This window comes from Cyphomyrmex costatus, unplaced genomic scaffold (assembly GCF_001594065.2).
Source record: "Cyphomyrmex costatus isolate MS0001 unplaced genomic scaffold, Ccosl1.0 scaffold413, whole genome shotgun sequence".
Taxonomy (NCBI): Eukaryota; Metazoa; Arthropoda; class Insecta; order Hymenoptera; family Formicidae; genus Cyphomyrmex; species Cyphomyrmex costatus.
The window spans coordinates 274,015-290,928 of NW_017278351.1; the positions used below are offsets into that span (position 1 = coordinate 274,015).

At 30.8% G+C, this 16,914-nt stretch overlaps 2 protein-coding genes across 2 annotated transcripts in view; one reads left to right on the top strand and one right to left on the bottom strand.

Annotated features, from left to right (window-relative positions):
• Positions 1–9,023, top strand: part of ova (ovaries absent) — a 12,334-nt gene extending 3,311 nt beyond the window's left edge. The window contains exons 3-7 of the mRNA XM_018544024.1: positions 6,273–6,413; positions 6,519–6,716; positions 6,852–7,025; positions 7,113–7,617; positions 8,314–9,023. Of these exons, the coding sequence (XP_018399526.1) occupies positions 6,273–6,413; positions 6,519–6,716; positions 6,852–7,025; positions 7,113–7,617; positions 8,314–8,921 (1,626 nt within the window). The 3' untranslated portion in view covers positions 8,922–9,023. The remainder of the gene's footprint in view (positions 1–6,272; positions 6,414–6,518; positions 6,717–6,851; positions 7,026–7,112; positions 7,618–8,313) is intronic.
• Positions 9,024–10,085: 1,062 nt separating this feature from the next.
• On the bottom strand, positions 10,086–16,491 carry PIG-T (phosphatidylinositol glycan anchor biosynthesis class T). The gene is made up of 8 exons (XM_018543973.1): positions 16,266–16,491; positions 14,709–14,886; positions 13,965–14,196; positions 13,720–13,887; positions 13,348–13,645; positions 10,930–11,082; positions 10,517–10,763; positions 10,086–10,400 (listed from the first exon to the last, which is right to left on the bottom strand). The coding sequence occupies exons 1-8, from the start codon at positions 16,450–16,452 to the stop codon at positions 10,145–10,147; spliced, it is 1,719 nt and encodes a 572-aa protein (XP_018399475.1). The 5' UTR covers positions 16,453–16,491; the 3' UTR covers positions 10,086–10,144.
• Between the last annotated feature and the right edge of the window lie 423 nt (positions 16,492–16,914).

Here is a 16,914-nt window from a genome sequence, read left to right on the forward strand (position 1 = left end):
TTAAGGCTCCTGAATACTGGCGACGGCCATGTTGGAATTGTGACGTCATAGGCGAGAAAAACACATTAATTTTTTTTGCGTCCCATTTTTTAATAAAGACAATTTGAATAAATTTAAAAGGCGAGATTGCTCAAAAACACTTGTGAAAATTGGCGGAAACTATCCTTTCCTCCTCTGATAGTAAATGGTCGTAAAAAGCACGTAAAGTGAGCCTATACTTGGGCAGAATCACACAGTTTAACAGCTGATGAAACTAGTGAAAGATACGCTTTTACATATAACATTTCACGATAACTGCAGTTTCCGCCAATTTTTAGGACTTTCACGAGTACGAGGGAAGTCACATTTTCACAAATAAGCAAATATTGACAAAATGGCACGCAAGAAAAATTTTGTCGTCAAAACTGGTCAAAACATCACTTTTCCACGCCTATTAGTTCAGCCTTTTACCATGGCGAGGCGCTATACACATCCACACAAGCATGAGCCCATATCTGTGTGCTCGTCTTCGGCACAGTATAAGTACTGTGCCTTCGGCCTGAAAATGAGCTTGTATTTGTGTGTATAACTACCAGTTTTGCTAGGCCACCGATTAATTCGGTGTCGCTACCATCAACACGGAGTTCTTGGCTGAGTATTCAGGAGCCTTAACGTTCTTTGTCATAAAAAGAAGTAATTAATTTATGCAAGCAGTTAGAGAAAATTAAAAATTGATCATTTCTGGAGAAACTTGCTTCAGGTCAGGATAATTTCAGAATTTGTATATTTTTGTGAAAAAAGTCCTTATTCTGAGTCATGATCAAGCATTTGTGGAAAGAGGACTTTTTCCAATAAAATTATGTATAAAGGACTCTTGTTAATAAATAAATTTAAAAATGAATAAAGGGCATAAGAATAAAAAATTAAAACTAATCTTATATGTCAAAGGACCCCGCACAAAACTTATGGAAAATGGTTTTCGGTCAAATTGGCTGAAATTTTACTATGTTATAGTTTTCGCCATGCTGATAAAAAGTTATCATTGCACCAAGTCCCAAAATTCAATATTTCCCAAGACATAAAGGGTCAAAGTAGTGAAATATGGTCATTCGTAGTAGTAAGACGTATGTTATAAGTATAAGTGATACATTGATATTTATTCACGAAATAAATAAAATTCGATTTTTACATGTATGTACAGGGTGTCCCAGACTAACCGGAAAATATTACATGAACAGGCAGAGCGAACTGAACTGAGTCGAAAATTGCAAAACGGTAGAGGACTTTTCGACTCAGTTCAGTCCGCTCTAACTGTTCATGTAATATTTTCCGGTTAGTCTGGGACACCACAGGGTGTCATTAACCGATTAAATCACCTATCTAGAGCAGGTAGAGTAGATCGAATTAAGTCGAAAAGTCTTATACCATTTTGCAGTTTACGCAATATTTAACGAGATATTAGACCTTAAATATAACCAGAGAATAATGAGTTGAAGAGAAAAGAAACAACCTCTCCTTCACGTCTAGCGGTGCACTTCCCTCTCTCTCTCTCTCTCTCGCACGCGCCGCGCACACCGCCGCGCCGCAAGCCTCTAAATCTGACGACACGCGAAATGATTTTTATTTATTTCGCGAATAAATATCAATGTATCACTTATACTTATAACATACGTCTTACTATTGCGGATGACCATATTTCACTACTCCCTTTATGTCTTGGGAAATATTGACTTTTGGGACTTGGTGCAATGATAACTTTTTATCAGCATGGCGAAAACTATAACATATTAAAATTTCAGCCAATTTGACCGAAAACCATTTTCCATAAGTTTTGTGAGGGGTCCTTTAAAAAAAAAAATTTTTTTTTATTACGAAGATAAAATAGAAGATTGATGTTCTTAACAATGTAATATGATATTGACATTAGAATTACATGTTTCGGCTTCTATATTGAGCCATCTTCAGATCTTCGCAACATCAAAAAATATAAAAATAAAATAGATACGCAGTAGATGTTCCAGTTAAGAATTCTCCGATGAATAAAACTTCGACAAATCAACTGTTCTAATGTAGTTGGTCGACTGAATGCAATCCTTCATTATCATTATACGAAAGACATACGATACGACTCCTTTTATCTCCTTATGTGGAGCATAAGACGTCTATAGGCCTCTTCCTCTTTTGTCCGAGGCCTATATTCATTTCTCGAATCAGATTGTTTTTCGGATTTGTGGGTGATTGATCCACAGAATTCTACCTCAGTCAGATATTAGAGACAAATATCTATAACTAATATGTATACTGATGTATAGGACCTACAGTTTAACGCCGAATCCGAACGGCGCTGATGATCATAGATCTTTTAATCACCATTTTGGTGGAGTCATTTTTTGGCTCATTAAACGCGAAAAATCGCGTTTGGGCGCACGTGGGATTGAGAACTCGGGTCTACATATCGCGAGTCAATCGCACCGAGCGGTGAGCCACTCGACGCCACTTATACGAAAGACATACGTGGACTATATATACTCGTATAGAAATTTAAGTAGGATCATACCGGTCAGTTTTCCCTAATTACTGTTAGATTGTTAAAGTACGTATTACTAACTAATTAGCATTAATTTTAGAATAAAATCGTGAGAAAAAAAGTTTTCCTCTAAATTCGAGAATTAATTTTTTATGATGCTTCTAAATGGTCACCCATCTCAAGTTAATTTTATCTTACCGAAATGCGAGGGATATGTATGGTAAAGCATTGGAAAAGCAGCGCTCTAAGAAAGAATAAGAAAATGCAAAGATTGCTAAAAAAGATCTTTGTTTACAAAAATTTTAGTTTTATATAAGAAAGTTCTATGTCACCTGTGAACAAGTGAGTAAAATAAATTTTATTTTATATTTTTGTGATTTTTCTTTCAAACATGTTAAACTTTATAAGCAAATTGAGATTTGAATAAACAGGACATAGTTTTGATAAAAAAGAAACTGTATTCATTGATTTATGTTCCTTATATTTTAAGTACAGCAGCAAAAAGAAAGAGAGGAAGAGGAAAAGAATCATGTTTATACATAAAAAGAGAAGATAAAAAATACTACTAACTTAACAATTAAATGCTGTGTCAGCAACATTAATAGTAATTTAATTATCCTGTTACGTTAAATTGCTCGATGAACAAAATATTTAACAATTTTGAAATCAGGATGAAAATACAAAAAACATTTCAAAATATGTATTATTGAAAGTGAGGGAAAATCATAAAATTATGTCTGGAAGTGTCAGGGAATTTTAGGATGAAAGATTTGTGGCAACCCTGTATTTATTTCTATATGTTTTATTATTTATGTCTAATAAATTGTATGAAAAGTGCACATTAAGAACTTGTGTTGATTCATATTGGTATCTTGTTTGTTTTTGTGATTTATTTAACTGAACCTTTTGATTATCTTATTTTTTAAACAATTAATTACTCTAAAATATTAATAAAATAAGCAAATGAGAGTTAATCCACAAGTTAACAATTAGCGTGAAATTTATTAGACAATATTTAATAATAACGAATTACATAAATTTAATACGAACATTTCGACTCAATTCGAGTCATCTTCAGCGTAAAAATTCTCAAATATGATTAGATATTGGGGAGACCTGCTCACAATGGGCAAAACGTATTCCGACTATCAAATCCCAAAGGCGTTGCGTTATTGTCAAATTAACAATAACACACTGTGAGGTAGACAAATTAAATTAATTGTGTTAATATTAACAATATAATTAAAAAACAATTTACTCACTGTGACAAAATAATTCCCAATTAGAAGATTAATGTAAGGCTTAACAAAGTTGTATCACATTATACCGCATGTCAGGTTTATGAATTTTGGGAAGTCCATAAGCGTGGAAGTATCGCTACAATAAATTCTTTTATAAGTAATAGAATCAATATATTCTTTTTTGACTCATTTAGTTAATAATAAGAGTATTGAGTCTGTGAGTTTTTTAATTGGATTCTTATTAACCAATGTGTAAGTATCTTCATCATTTAATAGATTCGTTATTTTGTAATTATAATCATTTTTTCCAATATTACTGTCACATCACCCTTATCTGCTCTCGTGAATAAAATTTATTGGTTTTCTCTTTAATACATTTTTTTTGCAAATCTAAATAATTCCCATAATTTTTTATTAATTGAGTTATTAACACGTTGACTGCCAACTACGAGATAACTCGTAGATTGCGTTCTTTTCTAGGACGCCAACTAGGAGTTATCTCGCCCTGTGTTTACTTGCCATTTTTGTGCAGCTACGATTAAACTCGAAATATGTCTGTGTGCGAATTAACTCGTAGTTGGCTCCCGCTAAGAGATTTCTGTTATAGAAGCTAACTACGAGATAATTCGTAAGACCTTTTTTTTAAAAAACAATAAATGGATTTAATAATATAATGTGATTAAATTAAATTGTCATTTTAGGCCAGATTTCTGAAAATTGCCGTGGCAGTCAACGTGTTAAAAGGTTTTTTGACACAAGCTTTTTTAACAATGGGAGTAGCAAAATTCCTTACTGCCAATGTAAATTAAAATTCAAAAAATTGAATAAAGACTATAATGTTAAATTATCATTTTTTAGTGTCAATAAACTTGACAGACTCATTAAAGCACGAAAAGATGTTCTTCCACATGGTTAAAAAAAGAATGTGGTTTACAAAATGAATTGTAAAAATTATAATATAATGTTTTTTTATGTCGGACTAACGGGATGACAATTAAAAACGAGAATTAATGAACATCGTAACATCAATAGAAAAAGTGCTAATTCTACAGTCATAACTAAACATAGATTATCTTGCAATCATGAGTTCGATTGGGACAAGGTGCATATTCTTGACAGTGAAAGATTTTTGGGAAAGAGACTTATCTCTGAAATGTCACACATTACAATGCAAGTGAATGGTCTTAAATTAAAAATCAGATACGGAATTTTTACATCGCGTCTATATGGATATTTTAAATAATTTTAAAAGTTGACTTACATATATGTATTTCATATAGAACATTTTTTAACTTTTTACATTTTTGTTTTTTATTACTTTTTAGTTTTTATATTTTTTAATTTTTAGTGATTATTTCACATTATTTTATCTAATTTATGTATTTTTATCAAAATGTATTTCCAATATTAAATTATTTAATTTTTATATCGTTTAAGATTTTAACAATACGGAACTTTTTATTGCTTGTTTCTTTGTCAGTTCTTATTTATTTATTAATAATAGCCTAGGAAACATAATTCACTTTGTTAGTCGCCGTTTCAACTTTATTGTGTCGTTGTAGTGTACAGCATTCACACGAAAAATGTTCTTCTGTAAAATATTTGATAATTGTTCTCAGTAATTTACACAATGTGATACAGCTTTGTTAAGCCTTACGTTAATCTTCTAATTAAGAATTATTTTGTCACAGTGAGTTGGGAATTATTTTGTCACAAATTGTTTTTTAATTATATTGTTAATATTAACACAATTAATTTAATTTGTCTACCTCACAGTGTGTTATTGTTAATTTGACAATAATGCAACGCCTTTGGGATTTGATAGTCGGAATACGTTTTACCCATTGTGACCAGATCTCCCCAATATTTGACCATATTTGAGAATTTTTACGCTGAAGATGACTCGAATTGAGTCGAAACGTTCGTATTAAATTTATGTAATTTGTTATTATTAAATATTGTCTAATAAATTTCACGCTAATTGTTAACTTGCGGATTAATTCTCATTTGCCCATTTTATTAATATTTTCAAGTGCTTAATTGTATACTATTTGTATTAGTTTTAATATTTGGTAATTGTCTTAACAAAATATTTTGTATTAAATAAATTATATCTAAAAATACAATAAAACTATTGCGCTATTCTTTATCTGTTTTTTTATCGCTGCACTAACCTAAATTAAAAGTTTCATTTTTTTTTACAAACTTTAAATATTGAGTGGATCCATATATTCGTTCGGTTTTTGAAGGCTAAAATGAAACAGGTTTTTTTCATGCAAAGGATGAATTTTAATCAATGATATCTTCTCCGTTTTTGTTGATGGCAAGAGGTCATGAACAAAAACGGAGAAGATATCATTGATTAAAATTCATCCTTTGTATGAAAAACACCTGTTTCATTTTAGCCTTCAAAAATCGAACGAATATATAGATCCACCTAATACATCTATTTTAAGTATAATAAGTATACTTTAGCTGTAAACTATATTCTATTTATAAATTTAATATATCAATGAATTCTATAGGCGCAACTAGAACGTTTTATATTATTTATGGTTCATTGTTCACTGGGTCATGATACAACTAAGGTTATTAATAAGCCTGAGTGGTGGCCTCAAGATGTTAAATTTTCAAGTCCATTAACAAGACCCAAAAAAATCAATGATGTAAGCACACACACACACAATTAAATAATATATCTCAATTACAAAACATTATGTATCGATTGACTCTGCTTTTTAAAAAGTGCTACTCCTAAAATGTCATTTCAGAGCTGGATGGCAAATCTAAAAAAACTGGTTTTCCGATGTTACACGTATCATAGAAGTGAATATTTGTTACGTTTTTGTTCCTATTTAGCTGAGTACCCACATAATGAATTAGAGTATGTTAATAATTGGGACTCGACGACTAGTCTGTATCATAAAAGTACAGGAAAGCTACTAGTAACATTTCGTAATGAAAACATGGTGTGTACAAAATATATATATATATTTTATCTACAGGTGCACTGACATATAGAATAGTTACTTTGTTAAGTACCTCAAATAGTTTGTTATATCTCTCCTTGATTTAATGAATGAGAAAGCTTTCTGCGCCTACAGCATTATGACAGAAGAAATGACAGTCCCCGACGAACATTGTTATCCCATAACGCATCTGCATCAAGTAATGGAAAAGCAAAGCAACAAGCTCCCATGATAGTTCAACCACCATGTGATGATATTTATCTTTGTGACAATTGTGATGCTGAATTTGTGGGCCTTGCAAATATGAAGGTATGTATTGATTCTCTCGTAAACCTAAAATTCATATGCATCAACGATACTTGATTATTAAACTTTCCTATTTGTGCAATTATCTAGGAGCATGAAAAAATATGTTGTGAACAAGATCATGGTGGGTGTAGTGGCTCGCGCTCGTCCACACCAGATTTATCCATGGTCGAGCCTGAGCTACAACAGGATCAATTTCTGGAGTACTTCCAGTTACGATCGAGTAAGACTGAATCTAAATCGGTTGATGTGAAAAACGCAAGTGCTCCCGATGGTATCGTCAGACGTACCTCTGGACGTGTTAGGAGTTCTCTTAATTTTACAAGATTTTCTACCATCCCGTTTTCATCACCTGCTGGCATAATGCTAACGAAAAAGTCAAAGGCTATGACTGAAGAAACACAACAGGAACGATTAGATAGAATAGAAAGGCACGTTATCGCGCCGATATTGAGCAATTCGTGTAGACCAAAATGGTTGGACACGGAAATGGATAATGATAGATGGATAGTGACATATAAACAGAATCGAGATAAACCGACTGATCATTATGTGCATCAATATAAATTTATGAATTCTTCTAAAAGTAAACCAAGTACGTATTTTATTGTAAATTGTAAAATGACAACTTAGGAATATACGTGTCACTAGACAAAAGACTTAAAAATTTCATTAAGTAACACTAAAAGAATTTTCAATAATCAAAATTTAAAAAATAAAGTATTTAAAGAGAGAGCTTATAAAAAATATAGCTTAATATAATTCAATGCTCAATATAAAATGTAATAAAAAAAATTGTTTTATTGTCTGCGTCGCTGAGGATGATTGAATATTGACTAAGTTTTTATACAGTTGAAAATATTAATGAAATTTATATTGTCTAACATATTTATTTTACGCGTATTTTTTGTTTACTGCATCTGCTTTTATAGTTTCCTTTTTAAGTATTTTTGTAAAATTAGAATTAAAGAAAAATAATATAGAAAGATTGAAGTACAGATTGAGTAGGAGAAATTATATTTTTATTCTATTTTCGTATTCTTTACTGCTTCTTTTTGCATTGCTCCCTGCAAATAAAATAATAGAGGAGCAATTTGAGAGAAGTAAAAATTAAAAGAAACGATAAAGTATAGAAACAGACTCAATTATATTATACTTTTACAAATAAAGAAACAAAACAGGGCTTTTTTCAAAAATAATTAATATACTAAAAAATAGTTTGATATTAAATCTCTATTAGATATTTATAGGAAGATTATATGTATATACATAATCTATATTTTCTTTTCAGTACTGAGTATACAGTCACAATTACTCTATGCCACATGCAGACCTATTTATGTTGTTCTTACCCGATTGAACGAGAAGCAAATTGATGAATTGAAAAAGGATCCCTCAAAATATCAATGTCCTCAGAGAAATATCAATGTCCGGAAATTTTTATCAATGAGAAAAGCAGGACCAGCGTGCAAAACGAAGTCAAGAAAGACGACCCACACGCAAAACGTATCTGTATCTTCGAAACGAAAGGCGCCACTGGAGGATGATGCAGATCCAATTACCGTTGAAGAAGAAGAAACCAACATTAGTACATCAGCTAAAGAAACTTTAATCGCCCTTGCTGCTGTGAAATCATTTTCGGACAATGCTGAGGCTACCAAATCAGCCAAAGAGAAAAAGTGTCCATCACATACAATAATGTTGATTGACCTCTGTTCATCCGACGAAGAAGAGAATGATTCGAGTACTCGAACGTCATGCGATGAGAACAGAGATCCCCTGAACACCGCGGAGTCTTCAATCACAAAATCTTTCTTGCGAAAACTATCACCGAAACAAACTTTACACAAAACTTTGCATTTACCCCGCACGCTCATCGACAGACTAGTTATTGAATAGCGTATTCAACGAAGATAAAAATAGGAATAAATACCGATTGTTGATTATTTGGGAAAAAAAAATGCATATGCTTGTCTCTGACTTTCGTAAATTGTATCGTAAAAAGGCAAAATTAATGTACAGTGAGTTATTACTTATTATTATTATATAAATAAGTAATGACTTACACTTGTACACACACATGTTATTTCTTATATTTATTCTAATTATTAATATAATAGTTGAATTTGTGTTAGGTTAGGTTATCATAAGACTGTTATGATTTTGCAACTTTACAGAATAAAAAACTGAGTTATATAAATAGAACATCGATTTGAGTCAGATTGTGTTTAGTTACAGAATATAGAGTGTTTCTCCTATCATGTTTAAAAAAATAAAAGAGAAAATAAATGTATAAACGCGAGAAGAGAAAGATGAGAAAAATTGTGATAAGGGAAAGGTAAACAAATATATTGATATATTGCGTGATAATTTTAAATAATAAGCAATTAAAATTAACTCTTTATGATTTAAGTGCATAGTTATAGCAGTAATGCATGGTGAACAGATATATACATATATATATAATCATGTTCTTTCAAAGTATACAGAAATATGAAATAAATGATTAATTTTAATTGCTTATTATTTAAAAAACTGCATTCTCACTGTTATTGATATATTCTTTTAGATTAGCCAATAACAGCGAGCGCTCACATATCTGCTCCGCAACAGTTGAATCTGCTGAACGCGACCATTCAAAGTTAGCTTATGTTAATTGTTATATTATATTTTTTTAAACTGAATAGGAGACCTCTAGTAGTTTGACATATATATGATAGTCAAGGAATGCAGTTTATTTTGCGGAGATCTACTATAATCTATTATAACATTAATGTAAGTTTTGATTCATGTATATAAATGGATAATTTAAATAGAAATATGTGAACATACAAAACAGGATAAATGCACTATTTAATACTTATGGCAAGTATTATCATTGGATAAAGATTAAAAAGTGATGATGTTTTGTTTTATATATAAAAGTGCGTATCTTCTGTTAGGAAAGAAGTTCAAAGAGATTTTGTCACCGTAATCTCTGCGATAATCGCACATAAGAAAAATTTTGCATCTGTTTATTGTTAAAAATTATTTATTATTCATGGAAAGGAACATGAATATTTTTATTCGCAAGAGAGATACAGTTTGCGTGTATATAATACATACAGTTCGTTTATAATTTTTTAGTCTTGTTTTTTCTTTGCTCCGAATATCTTTCCTACAAAAAAGGAGAATAATTTACCTTTCCAGTCCTTTTTAATGCGTTTCAAAACTAGTCGCTTCGTGGAAATATTGTGAAGTGGGCCGAATGCTAACGCGACAGCTGTACAGGCAAGGCATATGACATTATAAGGCATACTGAAGTCAGGAGTCGGAAGACTGATAAGCAAGGACTCTGTCCGTAATTGTACTAAATAATTGTCCCTCGAAGCGTTAAAACTGTAAGTTTAATAATCGATAATCGCTTCAATCACCTATTTGCTTATAATAACAACGAGAAGAAAAGATTTTTGTTTATTTGATTAGCAAAAGAGACAATTGTTAAATAAACAAACCTTGAAGTAATTGTACTTCCATCGAGCGGCAAAGCCGTGTAATTTCTAGCTATGGGCAATAAGGCTGTAATTATAGCTGGTCCCATGTAAAATCCATGATTAGCGTCTGGCGGATATTCCTGCCATTTGAGGAATAAATAATCCATGTCGATGGTGATTTTCGTTACTGAATGTGGCAGCAAGCGCAGAATTAATTCTAAATAATATGGATTTTTTCTCTCCCTTCCAGGTAAATAACGTTGTGCCACTGTAATAATAAAGAATGTACCGACATCTAATCATGTTGTAGTTTTCATAATAATAAAACGTTTTTTATAAATTTTATTGATCGTTTAAATCATGCATGTTCCATAGCGAATAAATTTCCTGACAACTCTATGTTATCTTACACATATTATTTTATGTTTACTTACAAGGATATACTTGTTGCTCATTACAGGTTATTGTAATGGAATGTAAATAAACCAACAAGTACCAGGGAATATTTTCTAATAAGATTATATCTAACGCCTGCCAGTGATTGTTGTATAGTTTAGTCACTAAACTGCCTCTTTCTTGACCATATCCTGAAAAATTATGTTAATACATATGAATAATTTATTAATCTATATAAATATCCACATTGAAAGAAAAGGTAGACTCCTGTTAGTAATGTAAGTATCATTTTTCTCGCAGTGCGAGCAAAATTTTTTAGGAAAGCGTTTACACTCTAAACGAGTGTCCTCGCTACTTGCAACGCCAACAGCATTCGTCTACTATATATATACAATTCGCATGTACCTACGCCTTTTATAAAATAAATGTTTAGTTGAAAGATTTAAGTTTCGAGAAATGTGTATTTTGATAACGTTATTTTTTATCAGAAAGATATGAAAATCACCTTTTCTTTTTTTAATATGAAATTGTGTAATGTTTTCTTACAAAATATGATTCCTCCAATTATTATGTATATAAAAGTATTAAGGCAGAGATATAAAAAAAATTAATAGTGTAGACAAGACTATTAAAAACAAGACTCAATAAATATGTGAGTGATATTAAGAAAACAGGTTTACCTTCCGTATTAACCAATCACCAATTAACTTTTGATCATGATTTTAAATGGGATGAAGTTAAAATGTTAGATAATAAATCATCTTATAATAAAAGATTGATTTCGAAGATAGTCCATATTAAAAAGAAGATCATGGATTGAATAAACAAAGTGACACAATGATCTCTGTCTTCCATATTATAATTGTTATCCCCTTCTTAATTTTAATTTTCCTTCCTATTACTTAATTTTTCCCTTTTTAGAATGTCTCTCCATGTTTGCAATGTGTCATTTTTCACTTCACCTTCGAATTAAGTCTTATTTTGTGACGGTTGAAAGAAAAAATATTGTAACAAAATTTAATTTTGTCACAATATTGTTTCTTTCAACCGTAACAAAAAAAAAATTTTGACGATAAGTGGATCTTTGCAATTTTTTCAAAATTATTCAAAAGGTATGATAGGTACACCGTTTTAATTACTCATTAAATTAACTATTACATTAATTTTAAAAAAATTATGAGTTGACAATTAAATTTAACATTTTCCTGACGACAATGATCAGATTACGGGTCACCAAATCGAAATTACAAAGTGCCATTTATCGAAGCGGAATCATTATAATAAGAACTTCATTATCACTTGAAGATGAATAGTGGAGGAATTGCGAGCGAAGTATTTGTCATGTTAGAAGGTTATATGTTTATATTATCTTTAATTTTATTAATTATGTTAGAAGAGAGGGTTAAAAACAATCGTATAGATATTTATAATGTAGATAATATAACTTTATTTGTTTTTATTTTAAATTTATTTCAACTAATTAACTACACTGAAGATGACCTAATAGATTGAAACGTGTATATTTTAAATTTATATTATTAAAGTTTAATATTAGCAAATACATCTTGGATTGACTTGTTGCCTTTATTTTTCAAATTTGTTATTAATAGTTTATAAGATATTTTATACTTTATTCTGACACATATATTGACACGAAATATTAAATATCTCATAAACGGTTTGTCACGAGTGGTCAAATTGCACAAAGGTCAAAAACAACTGGCAAAATAAAATCCAATTTAAACGAACTAATAATAAGATATTAAGAAACGCTGATGAGCAAGCGCCGAATCAGCAAGAATGATCTCTAATAAAAACGAGATGACCGACGCAATCGAAGAGTCAATCAAAAACCAAAACTCTGAAATTAGCGCGATACGTGTAGTGTTAAGTGAAAGTGTAAGAATTTTAATCACGATGATTAAAGTCTTAAATAAATTTTATTGTTTTCTTTTTTTTACAAAAAAGGAAAATTATTATTTTACGCCGCGATTCCTGAATCTTTGGTAGATCCCGAACCTAGTGCCGATAAATCACGGCACAACATGTTATTTCATAATCATACTTTAATACTTTTATTAATAATGAGGTGAATCAATTAGTTATTAGTATAAAGAAAACACATAATTGCTTATTTAAAAATTATCCATCTTGCCTACATATTTTTTTTATATAATAATTGTATAAAAATTATATTATGTAAAAAAATCACACAATTCTACTTAAAAAAGTGGAGGTAGCTTATATATTCTTTGGCGTGTCGTAAAAAATAAAAATAACATGACCAAAATATGTGACCCCTCAAAAAAAGTGTTCATCTTTCATTTAAAACATATTTTTTGTAAAAAATGTAGGGAACATATTTAAGATGGGACATTAAATTGACTCATCTTATACATATAATACAAAATAAAGATATATTTATAAGAATTTTTTTATATGTGTGTAGAACATACCAATAATATACCTATTCGCGTAGAGGATTGAAGGATAAAGTATTGCGTTATTCTTTGGTGCACTATGTATTGCAGCGATATTAAATATTCCTTTACTGGAATGAGCTTTGATGTTGTATACTGCTATTTCATTTTGCTGTCCACCACGCAAACTAACAACTTTTGCACTCGGCGATGGCGTTAATTCATACATGTGATTCGTATTGTTATCTGATATATCAACATAAATGTTACTTAATGTTGCAAGCGGACATGCGCCTTTAAGTCCCATTCCAAAAAATTTTCGTATCGACCAATCCTATGCAAACTAAAGACGTGAATAATCAACAAATATACATGTAATTCGTAATAACATCATATAGATTGACTCACCTGATTCGCATCTACCATTGTATCATATATCAAGGAAACAGTTTGTCGTAGTTCTAAAGATGTTCTCATACAGGCTGTATCGCGACATATCGACCGAAAATGTATTCCAATGGAATGATAATTTGTATTATGAATATGCGCAGAATTTAACAATGTAGCTAGACCTCTCTAGGAAAGACAAATGGTTGATTATAAATCAATATAATGACGCAGATGTAGTAATATAATATGTAATTTACAAATACCTTGGAGTCGCAAGGTAATAATTTTTTAAATGGTGTTAGATTCTCAGTACAAACTATCTCTCTCGGTAATGACGAATAATATAAATGACTAGAATTCACTGGTCCATCCGTAACGCTGGTAGGACGGAAAGTAAACTCCGGCGACATGCTATTGGAGGTATCAACAAAATTAAGAGATGCACAGAGTAATCCAGCCAAAGCATTTGTAAGGCCTTTCCATTCCTCCTCTATGCTAGAAAAAAAATATAACATGTTACATATTACTATGCTTTTATAACTTTATTTTTTACACAACTGAAGTTGTGACATCAGCAACCAAATATTTTTTAGTTTAATCTATTTTTCTAAATCTACAATATATCAAAATCAAATTCAAGCTACATCTTATTTCAAATTCAAACAATTTGACTTTTGAATTTCATCTTTTTGACGCAAAGCATAAAGAATATGAATGGAGTAATTTTTGAAGGATAACAAATTTTGTATAACGAATTTATTTGTAACATTGAGAATGACCCGATCGGAGTTGAAACGTCTGCAGCTACATGTATCATTATTATTTGAATTAAAGTTTTTTGGTTTTGTTATATTATCAGCTCTTTTGCCCCTTTTTATTCATATTATCAAATTCAATTACTTTGCAATATAATTTTTAATATTTATGAATACTAACATAATTAAAATAATTATCACTTATTGTTAGTCCTAAAATTTTATTTTATTTCTTTTTGTATTATCACTTACTTTGTTATGTCTTTATTAAACCAAGCAGTGACTTCAGCACCAGGTCCAGCATCATGAAAAGGATATCCCCACTTTTGATAATTCCACAAACCTTCCGTTAAAGTAACATGCAACTCATCAACATTATGACGACCTATGATTTCACCCAATCCCCTTGGAAAGAGATGCGAATGTTGAACTAGAAATATTATCTTTTATCTAATAACAATAGCTCAAATTTGTCTGGCGAAAAATAATAATTTCAATTACTACTAATAACAATTAATAATAAGATAACCGGACGACCTAATATGGATGTATACTCAAAACGCCCTATTCGCTGTTAGTAAATAATTACACGATTAATTCAATAGATAGCAGTAATAATTCATGAACATTGCATTTCACTTCATCAGAGCAAGGAGCAGCATAATACTGAGCTGTTCCTCCAAGGGATTCTCTTTATAAGCGCTGTATTTATAAAAGTGGAGTTGGAGAGAAGGAAGGAGGATCAACTTTCAATATCCGAAAGAATGGTCTTCCATTTTATTTTATTTTAAATTAATCTAATATATTGCAAAGAATATCACGTAATTATGGCGTTTCGTCCCAGCTTCCACTACTGGACTCATCAGTAAGGCATTGTATTGGAAATGTACCTTATATACCTGACAGAGTTATTTAGTCGAGATTTTATATAGAGATATATGCGTATCAAAGCACTTGCAAGAATTTTGCAAATATCTATAGACCTCTGATGGTGGGTCAACGTAGTAATATTCTTCGTAATATTTATCTAAAGTAATTTACAGCTTAAGCTTCTTAAAGCGAGGTTGTAGACCCAACCTACAAGATTGATATCCATTTCCACCAATGTAGATTAACTTTAATCTCGGTTCAATTTGTTCGTCTTTTTTTTAGTTCTAAAAATTAGAAAAAGATGAACAGTAAGTTCATCATAAAACCAAGATTGAAGTTAATCTACATTGGTAGAAACAGACATAAGACTCTGATTAAGACTTCTGATTAATCTGAATCTACAATAGGTATTTTAAGCTCAAGCTGTAAGAAATTGACCAATTACAGCCCAATGTAATAAAAATAATTAACTGTAATTCGTCCTTCTTATGGCTTAATGCTGATTCTACAATGAGTTGGTAGTCAGTAGTCCTATAAGTCATATTGGTGAATTGATGAAATTGACCAACAATCAACTTGTACAACTAAGACTATCGATTTTTTAAGCTGACCAAATTCGACTTTACTCTTTCTCATTAGTTGAGCTAAACGACTCATTGTATAATTAACAACTTCTAGATGCAAAACAATCAGTCATCTATTTAGATTAAAACTGATTAAGAGCCTAAAGATGTCCTCATAAAAATAACCGTAATTGAATGGTGAAATATAAATTATAGTTGTAGATTGAAAACAATGTGCATTGACTTAAAACTATGACTCTCATTTCACGACTCAGTTACGATTATTTTTGTAATAAAGGCCTAAAACTTAAAATTTCCAACTACCGACTCATTATAGAATCAGCTTATAAACCCTTGGTTATTTTAGCACACTCACGTGTTTCTGCACAATTTGCCGTTTCCCATATTGTAGTAAATTGAAAATAAGCATAGACATGTCCACTCGACAGGGGCTTCAGCAGCAACTCCTCGTTAAAAAAGTCATTATATGCGTTATTACACGTCCCAATACTAATTAACCCGGTAAACAGAACAAGTACACGCGAGACAGTCGAAAGTATCATTGTTTGTAAACTTATGAGATTAGGTTAAAGTACAGTTGTCAAGCCTGTCCAAATCATATGTTCAAATATTAATTATTATAAGTCTGTTCTTCTTTTTCTTTAAGCCCTATTGCTGGATTCACACTGCATCCGATTTTCGTCGTACGACGACTCTGCAACCAATCAGAAAACAAAATTAATTTTACTTCGTTGCTATAATGGAAAATAATAAAGTAAACTCAAAAAGAAATGCTACATATTGTTCTGTGGCACAGTGCCATAATTATAAAAAGAAGAGGATCGGTTTTCATCACTTTCCAAAAAATGAATTTGTCATCTTTCGGAAAATGATGAAAACGGGCATTAGTGAGTATAGTTATCGTTTTGAATGCATGTAAAGAGTAGAATGGGAATTAAAAACATAAAAATGTTTACTTTTGTGACTTTTCACGGTTCCATTCTAAAGAAAAAGTTACATGATCG